The 24,465-nt window shown below is 37.6% G+C and overlaps 1 protein-coding gene across 1 annotated transcript in view; it reads left to right on the top strand.

Annotated features, from left to right (window-relative positions):
- FIBCD1 (fibrinogen C domain containing 1) overlaps window positions 1–24,465 on the top strand; it is a 198,688-nt gene that overhangs the window by 115,790 nt on the left and 58,433 nt on the right. The window contains exons 4-5 of the mRNA XM_053696244.1: window positions 6,513–6,672; window positions 12,803–12,939. Of these exons, the coding sequence (XP_053552219.1) occupies window positions 6,513–6,672; window positions 12,803–12,939 (297 nt within the window). The remainder of the gene's footprint in view (window positions 1–6,512; window positions 6,673–12,802; window positions 12,940–24,465) is intronic.

The following is a 24,465-nucleotide window of genomic DNA, read 5'->3' as shown; positions in this document are numbered from 1 at the left end:
CAGTTTACTTAAAGGGACATGAAACCCAAACATTTTCTTTCATGATTTAGGTAGAGCAGGTATGAGATGTATTTGCACCATAGATCTATTGTACATTTAATATAGTCAGGTAAGATATTCTATATACTATGGTTTGGTAACATAATGGTTACCAAGAGGATTACAGCACTAGCCCAAGAAATATATTTGTTTTTGCTTTTTCCATCAAGGCTTTTGTTCAGAAAGCAGAGGCCTTTAATTATTCAGTTCTTCACAGCAATGTTAGATTAAAGCCTAGACAAAATAATGTTGTTTCCCTTGGGATTTTTAATTTGTTGAATACCCTTCAGATCTGCAACATTATCTAGTGTTATGAATACAATACCTCATGGTCCATGCCCAGTATCTTCACTACATGCTTTCATGGTGGGATTCTCTGGGTATGATTTACACTAATACCACAACATGCATGAAGTCATGGTTGTAAAATGATTTCCTGAATCCAAAAAACCCCTTCCAGTGTTTGGTCAATGATTCCTTTTTTACTTAGCTGCCTTGACCAGCAACAACAACATTAATTGAGAATTTGAGACATGACGTTTAAGCCGGGTCAGTGACTTTATAGCGGTTCTAGACTTCTGGCATTAATAGGTATTCTTCCTATTATGAATCAATAAGAAGACTTCAACAGTAATGCCGGTTTCATCAGCCTGACCATCCAGGACATGGTTCTACCATAGCTCATGCAATGAAAAGCAACAGAGGAACTGGGAATTTCAATGCATTTTACAAAGTAGAAAGCAGAACTTTTCTGAAAGGTTTAAGTATTCAGTGTTGACTACAAAAAGTAATTTCATACCCTTTTGACTCTTCTAACCACTTTTAAACTACCTACCACAAACAAAATAAGTGTTGTCACAGTAGAAAATTGTCATACAGTAGCTATATGTACAGCCAGGTATATATATCTAATCTCCTTTGTCTTGGCCAATAGAAATATATTAATTTACAAAACATTATTTGTGCATTGTGTTGGGGTTTTTTTTTGGGGGGGGGGTTAGCTACATTTATTACAAATTTGATATTTCATTTTTAATGTAATTTCCCTTTAAATTTGTCATTGTGTGCAACGAACTGCACTAATGTTGACACAAATTAATAACAAATTCTGGTTAGCTGAAATTAGACATTATTTTGAGTTACACCTCTGTTTTCATATTTTCGGTGTTGGAACCATCTGAGTGTTGGAAGCCACAAGCAACCCTCGTACCGTGTATATATATATTTTTTTTAATCCATGAAAAGGGTTAAATCCGTGCCTATAGTAATGCTTCTATTACAATGTTATGTTTTTTTATGACAAATCCAATAAACATCCAATCAGTACCTATGTAGGGAGTGGGTGGGACTACTCTCTATGTCACAGCCCAGCCAAAACATGAAATGAAGGGGGCGGAGGAACAGGAGATATCAAGTAGAATTATAAATCTTTTATTATAAAATATTTATGCTGTTTTGCTTGTACACTAATATGTTTTTCAACATTTACCATCACTTTAAGGACAAATGTTTCTGTCCTTAAATGACAATTTTGACATTTAGGCTCTGTATTAGCTTCAACATAATTATCCACTCTCCTATAAATATTATATAGTGTGTTTAACAGAAAAACTGGGTATTCTCGTTATACCCTATATGGGTACATACAATAACAATAAATAAAACAGGGTGGATTAAAAAAAAAAAAAAAAATTTTGCAGTCTTCTTTATAATCATTTCTACACAACTAGTATAGCTAAAGAACAATACCTCCTGGTTTTAGAAATATCTCATATGTGTAGATTTTCAATTAATTTATAGCAAGCATAGGCCAAATACTACAAGGATAGAACTATTGGTTTATTGCTAAAAGCTTGGACTGTAAGCTTAATAAAGGTCACCCAATCCATAACCGCTACATAAAAGTATATACAGGTGGCCCTCGTTTTACAACGGTTCAATTTACACCGTTTCAGAATAACAACCTTTTTTTCCAGTCATGTGACTGCTATTGAAAATCATTGAGAAGCAGTGCATTTATTAAAATAGCCAGTAGGTGAAGCTGTCCGCTTGTGTTGCAGCAAAGCCAAGCAAGGTGAAATTAATCAGTTTAACCAGACCTGAGCTATCGAGCAGATTTCAAAGGAACAAAATCTCCCTGTCTATAAATCAGTCCATATTGGATTGCATAGAAATAACTGTTTGCAGAAAAATGCAAGTGAAGTCTGTGTTGTGTGATTATTTTATTAGGTTTATAATGCTGTTTAGCAAATGTTTTTGTTAATTTAACTTAGTTTAATTATAAATTCTGTGTTGTGTGATTATTTTATTAGGTTTATAATGCTGTTTAGTATTTAAAGTCTTAATTTCAAAGCTTTAAAAATAATGTATTAGGTGTTACTTATGACAATTTTGAGAGGGGCCTGGAACCTATCTCCCTCAGTTCCCATTGACTTACATTATAAACTGGGTTTCAATTTACAACGGTTTCGATTTACAACCATTGCTTCTGGAACCTAACCCCAGCGTAAACTGAGGGCTACCTGTACAGTATTTGTAGAAACTAGATACCCCAGGATAATTAGCTAGAGGCATTTGATACTTTTAACTTAACCCTAATTATTGCCAATATATACTTTAATAAAATAAACTTAAACAAAATGTGCATTATTAATAAAATACATTTTTACTATTGGTATGTCATATGTGCTAACGGAGAGAATAGCTAGTTATTTATTAAATGTGATCACTGTGACTGGCTAGTACAGTGATCACATGACTCCTGAGGCATCAAGTGAAAGCGCACTGAGCCTGATACCAGCATGCATTGCAGCATGCCAGTATCTAGGCTCCATAAAGTATACAATCACTGTGATTGGCTGTAAGTGATAGTATACACAGTAACAGTGGGTAGACTTGATGGGCCTTTTGGTTCTTATCTACCATCAAATTCTATGTTACATTCATACTTGACTGTCCCTGCACTATTGCTGAATAGCCTCACATGCAGGCATCCAGCAACAGCATGAGATACAAACTGATCTGAGCCTGTATCTCATGTAATGTATGCACCCCCTGACATGCATGCAATCAGTGGGATTACACCCAGCCCAACCCAGCGATCACTTGACTGGGGTTACCTCCATAGCGCTGTTGCAGCATGCTGAAATCGCACATTCTCATCTACGCTATAAGAGCCATGAAAGCAGCCACTGTACAGGACATGGCAGGTGCCACTAAGAGGTTAAACCTCTACATATCAGTCACCATATCTTCATACTGTGCAGAGCATTAAAAAGCAATGTATAGCATTATACTGAAGTAAATAAACACTGGTGCTTTTTTAGGCTGAAAATAGGTAATATTTATATTATGTAATTTAGTTTTCTAGGGGCAGCCACCAACAATAAAGGTTTTAGTAAACTGGAGGTTTGGCGTGGGCAGCCCTTCACCTATTGAGATATGGGGAAATGAGCTGAGCTGTAAACATAGAGCACCTGTAAGTCTATGTAAAGGGACCTTTGTGTAGTCTTGTAGTAAATCGGTCTGAATACAATAACAGTTTGTTTGCTGCAATTATTTTTTAATAGCCAAACTCCTCCCCCACTTCCTTATTTGGGGGAGTCTATCTTGGTTTGTTACTGATGAAGATATAGAACAAGTTGTATTGTTTTACAGTACCCTTTAAAAAGCCTCATATCCTCTACTGAAGTCACATAGGAACTGATATAAATTAACTTTTACAGGGATAATGGCTTGCGACGTCTGTAATAGGATGTCTGAGGTAAATTTCAGGAACAGGGGGCAAAATAAATCATTTAAAAGAAGGGACACTGAACCCAATTTTTTTCTTTCGTGATTCAGATAGAGCATGCAATTTTAAGCAACTGTCTAATTTACTCCTACTATCAATTTTTCTTTGTTCTCTTGCCGTGTTTATTTGAAAAAGGGATCTAAGCTTTTTTTGGGTTCAGAACTCTGGATAGCACTTTTTTATTGGTGGATGAATTTATCCACCAATCAGCAAGGACAACCCAGGTTGTTTACCAAAAATGGGCCGGCATCTAAACTTACATTCTTGCATTTCAAATAAAGATACCAGGAGAATGAAGAAAATTTGATAATAGGAGTAAATTAGAAAGTTGCTGAAAATTTCATGATCTATCTGAATCACGAAATAAAACATTTGGATTCAGTGTCCCTTTAAGGTCTATAGCAAAGAACTATTCATATAACATTATATTAGTAAATGTCTATACAGAGCATGGTGGGACAGCAATACTATTAAACCTAGATGCCATAGGGGCCCCTCCAGACTAATTATTTGTTTTCTTGTGTTAAGATCCTTATTTACAAGGAACTTTTTCTACTTTGTTTAATGTTTAAAATACAAATTTTGTTGTGCACATTTCATATGAAAATGCAGTAGCTAATTAGCTACTAATCTAATTAGATTGTATGAGGAAGTAAGTAAAAATATAGATAAAGGGGAATCAGTTGATGTGATATACTTAGATTTTGCAAAGGCGTTTGATACAGTGCCACATGAGAGATTAATGCACAAAATTAAGGGACTGGGAATAGCTGAAAATGTTAGTTTGTGGATAAATAACTGGATAAAAGATAGGGAGCAACGAGTAGTAGTAAATGGATCATACTCAGATTGGACAAAGGTAATCATTGGAGTACCCCAGGGATCAGTCCTGTGCCCTATTCTTTTTAATATTTTTATAAATGACTTGGAGCTAGGATTAAATAGCGACATCTCTATTTTTGCAGATTATACTAAATTAAGTAAGGTCATTAGGTCAGAGCAGGATGAACTTTTGTTACAAAGGGACCTGCAAAAATTAAAAGTATGGGCAGGTAAATGGAAAATGAGATTTAATACGGGAAAATGGAAGGTTCTACATTTTGGAAGTAAAAATAAGCAGGCAACGTATTATTTAAATGGGACAAGACTTAGCCAAACACAGGAGGAAAGGGATTTTGGGGTAGTAATAGATAAGCTAAAGATGGGTGCCCAATGCAGGGCAGCAGCTTCAAAGGCTAATAAGATACTAGCATGTATTAAAAGAGGCATTGACTCAAGGGAGGAAAGCATAATTCTGTCACTATATAAAGCCCTGGTAAGACCTCACCTTTAGTATGGAGTGCAGTTCTGGGGACCAATCGCAAAAAAAGATATTGCAGAACTAGAAAAAGTTTAGAGAAGGGCCACAAAGCTAATAAGCGGATTGGATAATTTAACCTATGAGCAGAGGCTAGCCAAACTGTGTCTGTTTTCTTTAGAAAAAAGGCGCTTAAGAGGTGACATGATTACTTTATATAAATATATTCAAGGCCCATATACAGATATGGCAGAAGCTCTGTTTATTCCAAGAAAATGTAATCCAATTTAAGGTTGGAGGAAAGGAGATTTAATCTCCTGCAATGGAAACATTTTTTCACTGTAAGAGCAATAAAATTGTGGAACTCCTTACCAAAGGAGGTAGTGAATGCCAATACCCTAGATACATTTAAAAAATATTTGGATACATTTCTGTCTATAAACAAAATTCATGGATATGATTGCTAGTATTAAATGGGTCACCTTTTAGTGGGATTATTAAAGTTAACTGGAGCTTTTTGTATATAATTTAGATTTGTATAGGTTGAACTCGATGGACTTCGGTCTTTTTTCAACCTCATCTACTATGTTACCTCTAAAATACATTGTTTTAATAATAAAAAAGGCAGCTGTTGGTTTGAACGGCCATATTCATCACATGAAAGTGTTATATTTGCTTCCTATCTACTGGAGAGCGCACAGAGCACAACAGATGACCTCCTATTATACATAAAGCTACAGATTAACCTTGCTGTTTGCACTACAGAGGACCTAACACCCCTCTGTTTGACACAGATTTAGCGAGTGAGTGATATATACACCAGGGAACTAAATGTAAGGGCTTTTATGGATGCTAACGCTTTATACTGATGTGCTCTCCTGCTCGCAGAAATAATAGGGACCCCATCTGTTAAAGGAAAGTGTAATTGTACAAATCTGTCATGGCTGCCTTGGGCATTAAAGGGATATGACACCCAAACATTCTCTTTCATGATTCAGAAAGACCGTACAATTTTAAACAACTTTGTAATTTAATTATATTATCAATTTGTCTTTGTTCTCTTGGTATCTTTTGTTGAAAAGCAGTTCTTAGGAGCTGGCCCATTTCTGCAGCACTATACGGCAGCAGTTTTGCAAGAATGTTATCCATATGCCAGAGCACTAGAGGCAGCACTATTTCCTATCATATAGTGATCCAGATGCTACCTAGGTATCTCTTTAATACAGAATATCATGGGAACGAAGCTAATTTGATAATAGAAATGAATTGGAAACTGTTTAATCCGTTATTACCATGGCGTAAAGAGTCCCTTATTTTCTTGCTTTGGATCTCTGTTTATTCGGATGCACAGCAGACTCACCATGGGGGTTTTCTCCTTCACAGCTCCTCTCAGAGAGTCAGAGCCACGTGGCACAGCTGGTCAGCTCAGTCAGCGATGTGCTGGAAACTGTACAGAGAGAGTTGGGCTCCGCAAGGCCTCGACTGAAGGCCGATCTCCAGCGAGCACCAACCAGAGGCTCCCGACCGCGCAGCTGTGCAAATGGTAAGAAAATATCACTCACTGCTTATCTGTTCTATACATCCAGTGTGTGCATGCACAAAACAAACACCTAGATTACGAGTTTTGCGGTAAGCTGAAAAAGTAGTGTTTTCAGTTTCTAACGCTGCTTTTTTACTACCGCTGGTATAACGTGTCTTGAAAATTTAGGGGCACCACACACTTTTTTGGCCTTACAGCAAATCGACACGCAATTTGCGTATAGTCTATTTTCAATGGGACTTTCATAGCGCCGGTATTACGAGCTTGTCCTGGGAGGCCAAAAAGTGAGTGGTACACCCTATCCTGTCAAGATTGGTACCGCATTTTAAAGTCAGTAGTTATGAGTTTTATACTACAAAGCCGTAGCATAAAACTCATAACTAAAGTGCTAAAAAGTACACTAACACCCATAAACTACCTATTAACCCCTAAACCGAGGCCCTCCCACATCGCAAACACTAAAATTATTACCCCTACTCTGCCTCTCCGGACATTGCTGCCACTAGAATAAACATATTAACCCCTAAACCGCCGCACTACCGCCTCGCAAACACTAGTTAAATATTTTTAACCCCTAATCTGCCATCCCTAACATCGCCGCCACCTACCTACATTTATTAACGCCTAATCTGCCGCCCCCAATGTCGCCGCCACTATATTAAATTTATGAACCCCTAAACCTAAGTCTAACCCTAACACCCACTAACTTAAATATAATTTAAATAAATCTAAATAAAAATTAATATCATTAACTAAATTATTCATATTTAAAACTAAATACTTACCTATAAAATAAAACGTAAGCTAGCTACAATATAACTAATAGTTACATTTTAGCTAGCTTAGGGTTTATTTTTATTTTACAGGCAACTTTGTATTTATTTAAACTAGATAGAATAGTTACTAAATAGTTATTAACTATTTAATAACTACCTAGCTAAAATAAATACAAAAGTACCTGTAAAATAAAACCTAACCTAAGTTACACTAACACCTAACCTAACCCTACAATTAAATAAATTACCTAAATGAAATACAATTAAATAAATTAAATAAAATTAGCTTAATTACAAAAACAAACAAACACTAAATTACAGAAAATAAAAAACAAATTATAAGATCTTTAAACTAATTACACCTAATCTAAGAGCCCTATCAAAATAAAAAAAGCCCACCCAAAATAAAAAAAAACATAGCCTAAACTATCAATAGCCCTTCAAAGGGCCGTTTGCGGGGCATTGCCCTAAAGAAATCAGCTCTTTTACATGAAAAAAAAAATACAAACAACCCCCCAACAGTAAAACCCACCACCAACACAACCAAACACCCAAATAAAAGCCTAACTAAAAAAACCTAAGCTCCCCATTTAGCTCTATTGCTGCCCAAAGCCCTAACCTAAAAATAAAACCCACCCAATACACCCTTAAAAAATCCTAACACTAACTCCCAAAGATTCACTTACCGGGAGAAGTCTTCATCCAAGCGGCAAGATGTCCTCAACGAAGCCGGCAGAAGTGGTCCTCCAGACGGGCAGAAGTGGTCCTCCAGATGGGCAGAAGTCTTCATCCAGACGGCATCTTCTATCTTCATCCTTCCGACGCGGAGCGGATTCATCTTCAAGGCATCCTGCGAGGAGCATCCTCTTCCAACGACGACTACCCGACGAATGAAGGTACCTTTAAGTGACGTCATCCAAGATGGCGTCCCTTAGATTCCTATTGGCTGATTGCATCAGCCAATAGGATTTTTTCAACCTTAATTCTGATTGGCTGAATTATCAGCCAATCGGAATCTAAGGGACGCCATCTTGGACGACGTCACTTAAAGGTACCTTCATTCGTCGGGTAGTCATCGTTGGAAGAGGATGCTCCGCGCCGGATGTCTTGAAGATGGACCCGCTCCGCGTCGGAAGGATGAAGATAGAAGATGCCGTCTGGATGAAGACTTCTGCCCGTCTGGAGGACCACTTCTGCCCATCTGGAGGACCACTTCTGCCGGCTTCATTGAGGACATCTTGCTGCTTGGATGAAGACTTCTCCCGGGAAGTAAGTGAATCTTCGGGGGTTAGTGTTAGGATTTTTTAAGGGTGTATTGGGTGAGTTTTATTTTTAGGTTAGGCTTTGGGCCCATACAAATGTCCTTTTGAGGGCAATGGGGAGCTTAGGTTTTTTTAGTTAGGCTTTTTTTGGGGGGGTTAGTTGTGTGGGTGGTGGGTTTAACTGTTGGGGGGGTTGTTTGTATTTCTTTTTCAGGTAAAAGAGCTGATTTCTTTGGGGCAATGCCCCGCAAAAGGCCCTTTTAAGGGCTATTGATAGTTTAGTTTAGGCTAGGGTTTTTTTTTTATTTTGGGTGTTTTTTTTTATTTTGATAGGACTCTTAGATTAGGTGTAATTAGTTTAAAGATCTTGTAATTTGTTTTTTATTTTCTGTAATTTAGTGTTTGTTTTTGTAATTTAGCTAATTTTATTTAATTTATTTAATTGCATTTCATTTAGGTAATTTATTTAATTGTAGTGTAGTGTTAGGTGTTAGTGTAACTTAGGTTAGGTTTTATTTTACAGGCACTTTTGTATTTATTTTAGCTAGGTAGTTATTAAATAGTTAATAACTATTTAGTAACTATTCAACCTAGTTAAAATAAATACAAACTTACTTGTAAAATAAAAATAACACCTAAGGTATTGTAGCTAGCTTAGGGTTTATTTTACAGGTAAGTATTTAGTTTTAAATAGGAATAATTTAGTTAATGATAGTAATTTTTATTTATATTTCTTTTAATTATATTTGTTAGGGGGTGTTAGGGTTAGACTTAGATTTAGGGGTTAATAAATTTAATATAGTGGCGGTGACATTGAGGGCAGCAGATTAAGGTTTAATACATGTAAGTAGGTGGCGGCAATGTTAAGGGCGGCAGATTAGGGGTTAATAATATTTAACTAATGTTTGCGAGGTGGGAGTGCGGCGGTTTAGGGCTTAATATGTTTATTATAGTGGCGGCGATGTCCGGAGCGGTAGATTAGAGGTTAAAAATATAATGTAGGTGGCGACGAAGTCGGGGGCGGCAGATAAGGGGTTAAAGGGACATTCAACACTGCCCACAACATTAATCTATGTTTCAAAACTAAATAAAAAGATCAAGCTCCAAGGTGCCCCCTTTCTCTTACTTACCGCCTTCACTGTTGAATCGTCATTGTTATCTTCCAAATTGGTGTCCTAACATGTCTTCCTAACTCCCCCCACCGTGACGTTTTCGCCTTCTTTCTCAAACTAGCAGCCAATGAGAGCCCATTCCCCGGACTGAAATCCAAGCGCGTTCACGGCCGTTAGCGCATGCGCAATATACTAGGAACACTAAAAGCGGAACCAAAATAATCCAAGTTGTTTCCGTTCCGCTTATATTACGTAATGGAGTACTATAAGTAAGATAATCGGAACGGAAACAACTTGGGTTATTATGGTTCCGCTTTTAATGTTCTGATTGTATCGCGCATGCGCTAACGCCCGTGAACGCGCTGGGATTGAAGTAGGAGAAATGGGATATAACTGCCGGCTAGTTTGAAGAAGACGACCTATACGTCACAGTGGGGGGAGTTAAGCAGCCATATTAGGAGACAAATTTTGAAGTTATCGATGAGGATTGAACAGTGAAGGCAGTAAGTAAGAGAAAGGGGGAACGTTGAAGCTTGCTCTTTATACTTAGTTTAGAAACATAGATTATTGTTGTGGGCAGTGTTGAATGTCCCTTTAATAAGTGTAAGATTAGGGGTATTCAGACTTGAGGTTCATGTTAGGGTGTTAGGTCTAAAAATAACTTTTATTTCCCCATAGGAATCAATGGGGCTGCGTTACTGAGCTTTACGCTGCTTTTTTGCAGGTGTTAGACATTTTCTCAGCCGGCTCTCCCCATTGATGTCTATAGGGAAATCGTGCACAAGCACGTACAACCAGCTCACCGCTGACTTAAGCAGTGCTGGTATTGGAATGCGGTAAGGAGCTCACATTTTGCTCTACGCTCACTTTTTGTCTTTTAACGCCGGGTTTGTAAAAACCTGTAATACCAGCGCTGCAGGTAAGTGAGCGGTGAGAATAACGTGCAAGTTAGTACCACACCCCTCTTACCGCAAAACTCGTAATCTAGGTGAAAGTGTTTAACATAACATTCAAAATAGTCCCTTTAGTTTTGTCATTTTTATTTTAAAATAAAAACAAACAAAAAAACCTTCTAATAAGCTATTTTCATAATTCTATGTTATTGGACCCTTGTCCCTTTGTACAATGTAAGTTGCAATAAAGCTTTGCTTGCATTATTCCTAAAATGTTGCTAATTAAAGCTATCTGCCAGACCTCAATATTATCTGTATATTCTAAGGCAACAACCTCTATATAATGAATTTCTCTGCCATTCTGCACTTAAAACAATTCATTCAGCTTTTGAAAATTCTGCATATTTTGGTTAGCCGTGATATCTTAGTACCTTCCCTTACATGTAAGAGGACCTAGGTATAATTTCAATTATATATTTTTTAATTATTTACTCTCACGGTCCCATCTGTGGTGCCAATTGTAACGGTCCTTACCTTTTCCCCCTTATAATGCCTTAGAGAGAGGTTATTCTGAAATCTAAATTCCAGGCACCTACCTCTAATATTATAGAACTAAAAATAGTCTCATATCTTATACAATATTTTGAGTACAATATATATATAGAAAAAGGCTTGAGAGCAAATAAAATATAAAAATATGTATTTAATTGTTACAAATATGCAGTATTATATTATAAAAATGTTTTATGAAGAAATAAATACAATGCAAATTTAAAAAATATGAATCCAGTATTGCAGAGTTACAATACTTTACTCATGCTTGCTTATAAATAAATATTATACCATACCAGACAGACTGACAGCATTTTGGTTCAGATAATCTTTTCTGCCCCCTTATAGGTTCAGGAAAGGGGTATACACCCTTTTAAACAGCCCTCTGGCATTACATCATGATTAATTAGCAATAAAAACAATCCTATAACCTTTAGCTAAAACACAAGTACAATATTGGGGAATTGAGAGTGATCATTAGACATAAACAGTTTTATAACCTTGGGTGAAAATACAATAAGTTCATTTCACAATAGCATATAGTTTTACTCAATCTCTTATTTTATTTGAAACTATTATATTTATTAATGTATATCATAATAAAACATTACATTGAAATAAATGCATTCATTAAAGAACCACTCAATGCATTAGAACTGAATAATTCCCAAGTACCGTACATTATAAAAAAGACCATGATTTAATACCTACTCTGAATTTCAAATAAGCAGTACATTTTATTCTGACAAATTTATTTTTTCTCCCATTTTCCGGCCCCCTGTATAATGTGACAGACATCAGCCAATCACAGACTAGTATACGTATATCCTGTGAGCTTGTGCACATGCTCAGTAGGAGGTTGTTCCTCAGAAAGTGTATATATTAAAAATTGTGCATAATTTGATAATGGAAGTAAATTGTCTTAAAGGGACACTGTAACCAAAATTTTTCTTTCGTGATTCAGATTGAGCATGAAATTTTAAGCAACTTTCTAATTTACTCCTAATTTCAATTTTTCTTTGTTCTCTTGCTATCATTATTTGAAAAAGAAGGCATCTAAGCTTTTTTTTGGTTTCAGTACTCTGGACAGCACTTTTTTATTGGTGGATGAATTTATTCACCAATCAGCAAGGACAACCCAGGTTGTTCACAAAAAATGGACCGGCATCTAAACTTACATTCTTGCATTTCAAATAAAGATACCAAGAGAATGAAGAAAATTTGATAATAGGAGTAAATTAGAAAGTTGCTTAAAATTTCATGCTCAATCTGAATCACGAAATAAATTTTTTGGTTACAGTGTCCCTTTAAAACTGCATGCTCTTTCTGAATCATAAAAGTTTATTTTGACTTGAGTGTCCCTTTAAGATATTCAGTAGAGTGTTTTCTTTTTCCTTTGGAATAACTACATTTATTGATAAACTCCCTAATAGCTAAACTATATAGCATTATAAACATGAATACATGATGTGCCTGTAACAAAATGTCGGATTGGAATCTGCAACTGTAGTGTATAAATGGTCTTCACTTTCCTCCAGGGTCCAAGCCTCGCGATTGTTATGACATTTACATAAGCGGACAGCAGGAGGATGGAGTATATTCTGTGTTTCCCATACACTACCCCTCGGGCTTCCAGGTCTACTGTGATATGACAACTGATGGAGGAGGGTGGACGGTGAGTTACTAGTATATGTATATACTAAAAGAGGAGTGCTTTGGAAAAGATGGATCAATGCTGATAATGGTTGGGAGATAAAAAGCGGAATAATTTAAAGGGTGGGAGAATGCAAATAATACGGTGCAAGGATATAGCATCAGTGCTAGCAACCAGGAAAGAAAATCAGCTGATCATGCATGTTCTCACGTATCCTCAATATCTTATCTATTAGGGGATGCGAGGGCTGTTGGCCAGAAAATGTAACGTAACCCTTTGGTGGCATACTTGCATACAGGTGACCCTAAACATTATGTTTTGGTAGAGGTATGCTTCTACAAGACTTTAGCTGCCTATTTTATCACTGACAATCATCAGGATCACAGGTTTTAAGGATTATTCTGTTTGCTTGGTGTTCATTAATTGCTTGCTTGTATTCCTTCACTTTTTTTCTCTTGTTTTTGCTATATATTATATTCTTTGTAGATACACAGTTCCATACCTACTTGGAGTAAGTAGAATCTCCCATAATCCTTCAGGCCATTTCTCCATAACTGATCTCAGAGGTGGTTTAAGCATAAGGTCAGTTAGGCAACTGCCTACAGCCTGACGTATGCAAGGGCCTCTAAAGATCACTGTTGACACCATTTCCCAGCCTAATACAATAATATTACAATAACTTGCTAAAAGGGGACTCTAAATATTACTGCAACCTTAACTCTTGAATACTATTAACCAGTGTTCAGGAAAGTGGATCAGACAGTTATAAATAACTTCATCAACTGAGAACAATAGAAATTAAGTATGGTTGGTGGCTTTCCAGTTAGTTCTAATTTCTAAATTAGAGCCATTTAATGATAGACATTCGTCTTACAACGACCATCTACACAGATGTAATGAGGCAACTGTATTACTGTTGCCTAAAGGCTGATGCTGAATTTCCTCCATTATCTCTTTGGCCTCAGATTCGTTTTTAACTGTCTGGGGTTATGATAGTGTTAAGCCAAAGCTCTACTCCATCATTAAAATGTTTTTATTTTGTGCAGATGTGACCCATCTCTGTACAGAATGTGCATATCTTGTCACCTCCTGACCACTATCTTGCTGGTCTGTAACCAGGATGTCCTTTACTTAGTAGGTCCTGACTCCAGAACATTTGTAAAAATTCACATTTATGTGACATACTCTGTGTAATAAAGGCAAAGTCTAGACTAGACAAACAATACAAATTCCTGAGTTCACAAGTCATCAGTATTGCAGAACAAATTCGACTGGCTAATTTGACACTTTCTGTACCTTTTGTGGCACCAGAAAATCAGATGTACATATATCCGTTGTAGCTCTCAAATTTGTATAGTTGTAAAATAAACCCATCAGCTAAATAAACTTAAGAGTAAATCATTTTAAAAGACACTTTGGACAAAGGTTAAAAAGAATAGACCTGTATAACCAATTTTAGATCTTATGGAAGAGTTGAAAAATGATTTCCAAAGGCTAAAAAATGTCACAGTATATGAGTCAAAGGAAATATGCACACAGTATATTTGTAATGAATAGAGGCATATGAGGCCCTTTACATTTGGTTGACACTTAGGAGACTTTAAAAATACTGGACATGTAAGTGCCCAATATTTTTATATATGTTATAATATATATATATATATATATAATTACTTCAGTGAAAGATAGTGTTTCACCTTAATGGCTATCTTTGGACTTGACTTTGGACTTTGTGACTTGAACTTCCTCAAGTGATTTCAGCTATACCACAGGATGTGATCTGGGGATATAACAGTCTCTCTTGTTTACCAATTAACAATTTGAAGACAATTTTGTTGTGTGAGACAGATAAATCAATTAAAATAAAGCCTGGGGTTGCAAAAATAAATAATAAAATAAAGCCAGTGGCAAATGAAATAACCTCTATGGCTTCTGCCAAATTGATGGTTAACATGTGGTCCCTTGCTGGAGGAGATAACAGTTTGAGTTTCTAGACTGCCAGAATAATTTTGGGAACTGTGCTGAAATAACAAATGTTTTAACTGACTTTTGTCTAAAATCACCCTTGGGAACCTGCTAGATGTGAGTTGGCCTTTGGTAGGGTGTTCCTGCCACCCACAGCTTTTCAAGTCCTTACCTACTCTATAACTGTAGTAAGCTGTCAGTTATGTGGATAACGATTTAATTAGGATATTTTCACGGGGGGGGGGGGGGGCTTGGGGTAAGGGGCAGAACTGTGTTAGCCAGTGTATTCAAAGAAAGCAAAAATCCTTTTGTAAGAAAATAAAAAAGTGATGTACCGTTGATACCTTCAATAGCTAGCCAATAAAAATGCAAGCCTCAGGGTACGGAGGTCCCTTCATGCCAAACCAGTTTTTATATTCCGATCATCTATAATGGAACAAAACAAAAAATCACCAGTTTTACAGTCAAACAAAAAGATAGGGCTAAATGCTGTAAATTAAATCATTCTGTTAAGAAAGCAAGGAAGTTATAATAATCCTAGAAGGTAGAAAATACTTAATATCCAAAATGTTCATAAACTGAAATTATTCCAAGATAAAGATTAAAGGGACATTCCGGACAAAATGTAAATGCACATAAATGAATTACATCTTTGAATAGAAACATATTTGCAATACACATAAATGCTTCTAGTAAAAGTTATCACTGATTTAGTGTTAGCATTTTTCTCTGCACGTGCATGTGAAGCATAGCTAGATATTCTCAGTGCACCAGCATTTTATATACTGCAGCTGTACAGAGAGCCAGTGTATAATGTCAGTAATTAACAAACTGAGTCATTACCAGATGATATAATCACCTTAGGCTCTCTGAGCAAGTGCTTTGTTTAAAATGCTGGTGCACGGTGAATACTTAAATACACTTTTGAAACAGAAAAAAAATGCTTCTATTCAAAACTGAAATTAATCCATGTGGATTCCAATTTTGGCTGAAATGTCCCTTTATTAAAACTATTTAAGGGGAAAGATTACTGAATGAAGATGATCCATAAAAATGTTTCATCAATCTTATTGCACTATTTCTTGCAACATACTTAAAGCCAGCTCCAAAACAGCAATGCACTACTGGGAGCCAGTGGCGTAGCGTGGGGGGGGCAACAGGGGCGGTTGCCCCGGGCGCATAATTCTGAGGGGCGCTTCCAGCCTCAACTTAGCAAAGGGAAGAAGGGAGGCTAAAAATTCTGACAGGCCCCCAGCTCTGTTCTGCGACCCGTCAGGAATGTGGTGATGACGTGACTAAGGTAAGGTATCAGGACCAGACTTACTTATAGCCCTGTTTTTGCCTGATACTAGCAACACGCAAAATGCAGCTTAATTACGGTTCTATTATTACCCAACAAGTAAGTTCCCTTCCAACAAAGGACCCAGAGCCAGAATGCCATGCATTGCCTGGGGCACTTTTTAAGGATCTCTAAGCAGAGGTGGGGGGAGGAATCCTTAAAAAGTGCAATAAATCTCTTTCAAACCCGTGGCACTGGTGGCAGCATGGCTGGGCTCTGCCTTTCTGTTAACCCCAGTTACCTAGTTAGTGGGATGGTGGGGTGATCAGAGACCATACTTTCATGTTTGACCGGATTCTGATTACAACTTACGCCATCTTGTCCTTGCACAAAAAAAGTATATTTGTGACAGTTGACAAAAATTAGACCTTGTTTCCTGTATTTGATTTTTCCCCTCCATTATCTTCCCAGGGCAGAAGTAGATTTAGGGATTTGTGTGCTGTCTGGCACCAGGATTGTGCTGCTCACCAGGCATTTCACTGTGTTTGTCTATTATCAAAGAAGTCCTATGAATTCACTATCTTGAATCTATTTCTTGCTGGACTCCTGAGGTGTGGACTTTTACCGATTTTTAGGGTTTGGGTGCTCATTGCCTTTTTTATTTACATTAAACCCACCCTTACTGCATTTAAAGTAAAAAAAAAATAACTATAATTTGTGTTAGTAAATAAATTTAACAGCACCCCCCTAAATACCATACACCCTCCCCCCATATATGTATGTAATGCTGGGTTGTCTGTCCCATGCCCCTTTTATATTGATTACTTACAATTGTTATATTTATTAAGGTAGAATATATACCCCACTTTTATATGCCATTGGCACCCAAAAGACAGTCTGCCCAGCAGGGACAACCTTATGTAACAGCTGCCAACCTGTGTGTCCCCTTTTCCTCTTTTTAACGACTTACCAAAAACCTATTGCACGGTGCACCACATATACAATATGGGTTGCTGCAATGTGGGGGTGGGTGCACCCTGTGGTCTATAGTATTTGTACCATGAAGTTTTACAGATCAGGACATGTCAACACCAGATGGGGGTTAAGGGGGCCTTTCCCCCATGTGTAAAATGAGAATAAATCTTAAAATTTAATATTGTATATATTTGCCCAGCTCTAGAGAGCTGCAGACAGGGTTTGATCACAGGGGGATAGCACATAATGCTTGCAGGCTTCACCCACTGCCTCTTGTATTGCCAATATATTATTTTCATGGCTTTGTTTGTAAGGCGCTACTGATTAGCAGCTGCTTATGACAAGGGACATATTTTGGGGATAATGGGTATCAGCAGCAATAACTGTTAGTTATCCAGTAAAGATGGTTAAGGGAGCATTTTGTGGGAGAGGAGACAGTGTCCCTTGCTTTATGTGATCTACCAGGCTTGGGTCTTTGCTTGGTTTCTCCCAAATGTAAGAAGAAGCAGCATATCTAAAATGGGGTTGGGGGGCGCAATACTTGCCTTGCCCTGGGCACTGACAACCCACGCTACGCCACTGCTGGGAGCTAGCTACAAATAAATACTAGGAACTAGTTGCAGTGCACTACTGGGAACTAGCTGCAAAGCATTACTGGGAACTAGCTGCAAAGCACTACTGGGAACTAGCTGCAAAGCATTACTGGGAACTAGCTGCAAAGCACTACTGGGAACTAGCTGCAAAGCACAACTGGGAACATACAGTGGGTCAAAAATGTATTTAGTCAGCCACCAATTGTGCAAGCTCTCCCACTTAAGAAGATGAGAGAGGCCTGTAATTTTCATCATAGGTATACCTCAACTATGAAAGACAAAATGTGGAAACAAATCCAGACAATCACATTGTCTGATTTGGAAAGAATTTATTTGCAAATTATGGTGGAAAATAAGTATTTGGTCAATATCAAAAGTTCATCTCAATACTTTGTTATATATCCTTTGTTGGCAATGACAGAGGTCAAACATTTTCTGTAAGTCTTCACAAGGTTGTCACACACTGTTGCTGGTATGTTGTCCCATTCCTGCATGCAGATCTCTTCTAGAGCAGTGATGTTTTGGGGCTGTCGCTGGGCAATACGGACTTTCAACTCCCTCCAAAGGTTTTCTATGGGGTTGAGATCTGGAGACTGGCTAGGCCACTCCAGGACCTTGAAATGCTTCTTACGAAGCCACTCCTTCGTTGCCTGGGCGGTGTGTTTGGGATCATTGTCATGCTGAAAGACCCAGCCACGTTTCATCTTCAATGCCCTTGCTGATGGAAGGAGGTTTGCACTCAAAATCTCACGATACATGGCCCCATTTATTCTTTCATGTACACGGATCAGTCGTCCTGTTCCCTTTGCAGAGAAACAGCCCCAAAGCATGATGTTGCCACCCCCATGCTTCACAGTAGGTATGGTGTTCTTTGGTTGCAACTCAGCATTCTCTCTCCTCCAAACGCGACGAGTTGTGTTTCTACCAAACAGTTCTACTTTGGTTTCATCTGACCATATGACATTCTCCCAATCCACTTCTGGATCATCCAAATGCTCTCTAGCATACTTCAGACGGGCCCGGACATGTACTGGCTTAAGCAGGGGGACACTTCTGGCACTGCAGGATCTGAGTCCCTAGTGGCGTAGTGTGTTACTGATGGTAGCCTTTGTTACATTGGTCCCAGCTCTCTGCAGGTCATTCACTAGGTCCCCCCGCGTGGTTCTGGGATGTTTGCTCACCGTTCTTGTGATCATTTTGGGTGAGATTTGAGTGGAGCCCCAGATCGAGGGAGATTATCAGTGGTCTTGTATGTCTTCCATTTTCTAATTATTGCTCCCACAGTTGATTTCTTCACACAAAGCTGCTTGCCTATTGTAGATTCAGTCTTCCCAGCCTGGTGCAGGTCTACAATTTTGTTTCTGGTGTCCTTCGACAGCTGTTTGGTCTTCACCATAGTGGTGTTTGGAGTGTGACTGTTTGAGGTTGTGGACAGGTTTCTTTTATACTGATAACAAGTTCAAACAGGTGCCATTAATACAGGTAATGAGTGGAGGACAGATGAGCCTCTTAAAGAAGAAGATACAGGTCTGTGAGAGCCAGAAATCTTGCTTGTTTGTAGGTGACCAAATACTTATTTTCCACCATAATTTGCAAATAAATTATTTCCAAATCAGACAATGTGATTGTCTGGATTTGTTTCCACATGTTGTCTCTCATAGTTGAGGTATACCTATGATGAAAATTACAGGCCTCTCTCATCTTCTTAAGTGGGAGAACTTGCACAATTGGTGGCTGACTAAATACTTTTTTGCCCCACTGTACTCACCGTTCCTGAAGTCCGACGGAGGTCTTTTTCCAGGCAGTGAAGGTCTGCTTCCAGGCGGCGACATCTTCATCCAGCGTGGGGACCTCATCTATCTTCATCCAGGGCAGTGCAGCGAGGAGCGAAGGTGGCTGCAGAGCAAGAACGCCGGCCGTGGAGACATCCAGCGTGGAGGATCTTCTTCGTGCGGTCACCGCCGCACACTGAAGATTGATTGCAAGGTACCCGTTTTATATATTGGGTACCTTGCATTCCTATTGGCTGATATTTTCAAATCAGCCAATAGAATGAGAGCTACTGAAATCCTATTGGCTGATTTGAGCATTAGAACACTGTTCTGAAAGACTAGATAACCAGAAAGATGAGGCCACAGCCACATCGGCAATAGCAATAGCCAACCTAAGCAAATACCCTGCATGTAAAAACTCCCTTCTATGAAAGGACTCCAATTTCCTATATGTAACATAGGGTATTTAAAAAAAGTACTTCCAAATGGATAGTAGTACGCTTAGCCAAAATGGAAATAGCCCCATTAACCTTAGGAACAGTCCCCCACAATTCAACATTAGCATCAGGCTCCGAGGCAGAACTTTTTTTCAATGTCTGCAATGAGATTTTTTTTTGTGAAAACATTTCTGCATCTCATTTTGAAGTAAAATACAATTTCTTTCATGTAATTGGCAAGAGTCCATGAGCTAGTGATGTATGGGATATACAATCTTACCAGGAGGGGCAAAGTTTCCCAAACCTCAAAATGCCTATAAATACACCCCTCACCACTCCCACAATTCAGTTTTTACAAACTTTGCCTCCTATGGAGGTGGTGAAGTAAGTTTGTGCTAAGATTTCTACATTGACATGCGCTTCTCAGCATTTTGAAGCCTGATTCCTCTCAGAGTACAGCGAATGTCAGAGGGATGTGGAGAGTATCACCTATTGAATGCTATGTTTTCCTCACGGGAGATCTATTTCATAGGTTCTCTGTTATCGGTCGTAGAGATTCATCTCCTACCTCCCTTTTCAGATCGACGATATACTCTCGTGTACCATTACCTCTACTGATAACTGTTTCAGTATTGGTTTGGTTATCTGCTATATGTGGATGGGTGTCTTTCGGTAAGTATGTTTTTATTACTTAAGACACCTCAGCTATGGTTTGGCACTTTATGCATTAATATAAAGTTCTAAATATATGTATTGTACTTATATTTGCCATGAGTCAGGTTCATGTATTTTCTTTTGCAGATTGTCAGTTTCATATTTGGGAAAAGTCAATTTTAAGATTTTTTTTTTCTTTCTTACCTGGGGTTTAGTCTTTTTTCAATTGACTTCATTTTCACATTGCGGGCTTGATTAGGCTCGCGGGTGCACGTCCGTTGACGCAAGTTCGTCATTTTATGGCGTCATAGTTGACGCCGAGTTCTTCACACAGGGTGCGTCGTTAGTGACGCTGGGGTGTCATTTCTGGACATGGTTGGCGCCAAAAAAATTTCAGTTACGTTGTACGTCATACTTGGCGCCAAATTGTTTTCATTATTTATTACCCCATTGCTATTTGCCTCTTGCCTTTTTCTATGTCAAAGGGCTATGCTATTTGCATTTTTTTACCATTCCTGAAACTGTCATATAAGGAAATTGATAATTTTGCTTTATATGTTGTTTTTTCTTTTACATTTTCATCCTGCCTCAGAAGTATCTGTTGGAACTTTGCTGCCTGACATTGGTTCTACCAAAGCTAAGTGCATTTGTTGTAAAATTGTGGAGATTATATCTCCAAATGTAATTTGTATTGGTTGTCATGATAAACTTTTACATGCAGACAATGTGCCCATCAGTAATAGTACATTGTTAGTTGCAGTTCCTTCAACTTCTAATGTACATGATATACCTATGAATTTTAAAGAATTTGTTACTGATTCTATTCAGAAGGCTTTGTCTGCATTTCTGCCTTCTAATAAACGTAAAAGGTCTTTTAAAACTTCTCATAAAGTTGATGAAATTTCAAATGACCGACAACATAATGAATTATCCTCCTCTGATGAGGATCTATCTGATTCAGAAGATCCTTCCTCAGATATTGACACTGACAAATCTACTTATTTATTTAAAATGGAGTATATTCGTCCTTTGTTAAAAAAAGTGTTAATTACTTTGGATATTGAGGAAGTTGGTCCTCTTGATATTAAAATATAAGAAAAAGTGTGTGTGTGTGCGCTAACAGCTACGGGGATAATCTCCAAAGGTGATTTATAAAACAACTATGGTAGTGAGAGTAAATATGCTAAAAATCCTAGGATTATATCCTCCTTTGAACAATATATCTAATAAAATAAACACATATCCCAATTTATACAAGAATAAAATACTTTATATTATTATTCTTAAAAAATACATGAATGTGCAAAAAATGACAAAAATTAAGTATAAACTAAAATAAGGCTAAAAATGTATGACCGGTCATATACATATATGCATGCAAACAAACTAATTAAATACAGGATATAAATCTAAAAGCCCCACTTTGAAATGAGGGTGCGGTAGCGAATTACACTTTGTGCAACAAAAAGAATGGTAAGGGATTTGTTCTGCTTAGAACTAAAATGTATCGTGAGTCCTTTAACAACTGAATTCTTAATTAAGAAAACTTGTATCCACCTAAATGTTCTTTCCTTTGTAAATAGTAACCTTCAAAAAAGTTCCAAGAAAGTTCCGTTTGTATAGTGGAGGTTAACCAATCAACAGACAAATTCGTTTAAAGGTGGTTGGTTCGATACTAATATATTATTAGTGTGTTATCCAGGATATAAGTCTTAATCATAGGACGGGTGACAATGTATAACCTAACTGTAGGGCCACAACACCTCTACAGTGCCTACCTGTCTCACTTTGTGGTAAGAATTGTCCGTAGGGTTCAGGCACAGGTGTCTGGAGCGGCTCCTAACAGTCGGCGGTGTCACTGATCCTCTCGGAAGTAGATCCGGCTTAGACGAAAACTCTAGAATCTGTCAACAGCAGCACAATTTCAGCATATATTCTGTCTTTCACATACAAGTTAAAAAAGAAAAACTTGTATGTGAAACTTGTATGTGAAAGACAGAATATATGCTGAAATTGTGCTGCTGTTGAGAGATTCTAGAGTTTTCGTCTAAGCCGGATCTACTTCCGAGAGGATCAGTGACACCGCCGACTGTTAGGAGCCGCTCCAGACACCTGTGCCTGAACCCTACGGACAATTCTTACCACAAAGTGAGACAGGTAGGCACTGTAGAGGTGTTGTGGCCCTACAGTTAGGTTATACATTGTCACCCGTCCTATGATTAAGACTTATATCCTGGATAACACACTAATAATATATTAGTATCGAACCAACCACCTTTAAACGAATTTGTCTGTTGATTGGTTAACCTCCACTATACAAACGGAACTTTCTTGGAACTTTTTTGAAGGTTACTATTTACAAAGGAAAGAACATTTAGGTGGATACAAGTTTTCTTAATTAAGAATTCAGTTGTTAAAGGACTCACGATACATTTTAGTTCTAAGCAGAACAAATCCCTTACCATACTTTTTGTTGCACAAAGTGTAATTCGCTACCGCACCCTCATTTCAAAGTGGGGCTTTTAGATTTATATCCTGTATTTAATTAGTTTGTTTGCATGCATATATGTATATGACCGGTCATACATTTTTAGCCTTATTTTAGTTTATACTTAATTTTTGTCATTTTTTGCACATTCATGTATTTTTTAAGAATAATAATATAAAGTATTTTATTCTTGTATAAATTGGGATATGTGTTTATTTTATTAGATATATTGTTCAAAGGAGGATATAATCCTAGGATTTTTAGCATATTTACTCTCACTACCATAGTTGTTTTATAAATCACCTTTGGAGATTATCCCCGTAGCTGTTAGCGCACACACACACACTTTTTCTTATATTTTAATATTGTCTAACATATCTGGTTTATGGGAACAGATTAGTGTCTGTGCAGGGGACAGATTTGCGCACCTTATACCTTCTCTTTTAGCCTCTTGATATTAAAACTAGTAAACGTTTAAATTCTGTTTTTAAACCTCCTGTGGTTACTCCAGAGGTTTTCCCTATTTCTGATATGATTTCTAAGGAATGGAATAAGCCGGGTACTCCTTTTAATCCTTCTTCAAGGTTTAAAAAATTGTATCCTTTACCAGCTATTTCAATAGAGTTTTGGGAAAAAATCCCCAAAGTTGACGGGGCTATTTCTACTCTTGCTAAACGTACCACTATTCCTATGGAAGATAGTACTTCATTTAAAGATCCTTTAGATAGGAAACTTGAATCTTATCTAAGGAAAGCCTATTTATATTCAGGTCATCTTTTTAGGCCTGTAATTTCTTGGGCTGATGTTGCAGCTGCATCAATTTTTTGTTTGGAGAATTTTGCGCAACAAGAATTGGATTCTGACTTATCTAGCATTGTTCGCTTACTGCAACATGCTAATCATTTTATTTGTGATGCTATTTTTGATATTATCAAAATTGATGTTAGATCCATGTCTTTAGCTATTTTAGCTAGAAGAGCTTTGTGGCTTAAATCTTGGAATGCTGATATGACATCTAAGTCTAGATTACTATCTATTTCTTTCCAAGGTAATAATTTATTTGGTTCTCAGTTGGATTCTATTATTTCAACTGTTACTGGGGGGAAGGGAGTTTTTTTGGCCTCAGGATAAAAAACCTAAGGGTAAATCTAAGGCCTCTAACCGTTTTCGTTCTTTTCGTCAAAATAAAGAACAAAAACCTAATCCTTCCCCCAAGGAAGCCTTCCTCAAATTGGAATAAATCCAAGCCTTTTAAGAAACCAAAGTCAGCCCCTAAGTCCGCATGAAGGTGCGGCCCTCATTCCAGCACAGCTGGTAGGGGACAGGTTAAGGTTTTTCAAGGATGTTTGGATAAATTCTGTCGAAAATCAATGGATTCAGAGCA

Source organism: Bombina bombina, chromosome 12 (genome assembly GCF_027579735.1).
Source record: "Bombina bombina isolate aBomBom1 chromosome 12, aBomBom1.pri, whole genome shotgun sequence".
In the NCBI taxonomy this organism is placed as follows: domain Eukaryota; kingdom Metazoa; phylum Chordata; class Amphibia; order Anura; family Bombinatoridae; genus Bombina; species Bombina bombina.
Note: the sequence above shows the minus strand (reverse complement) of the source record. Positions and strands in the feature narration are given on the sequence as shown.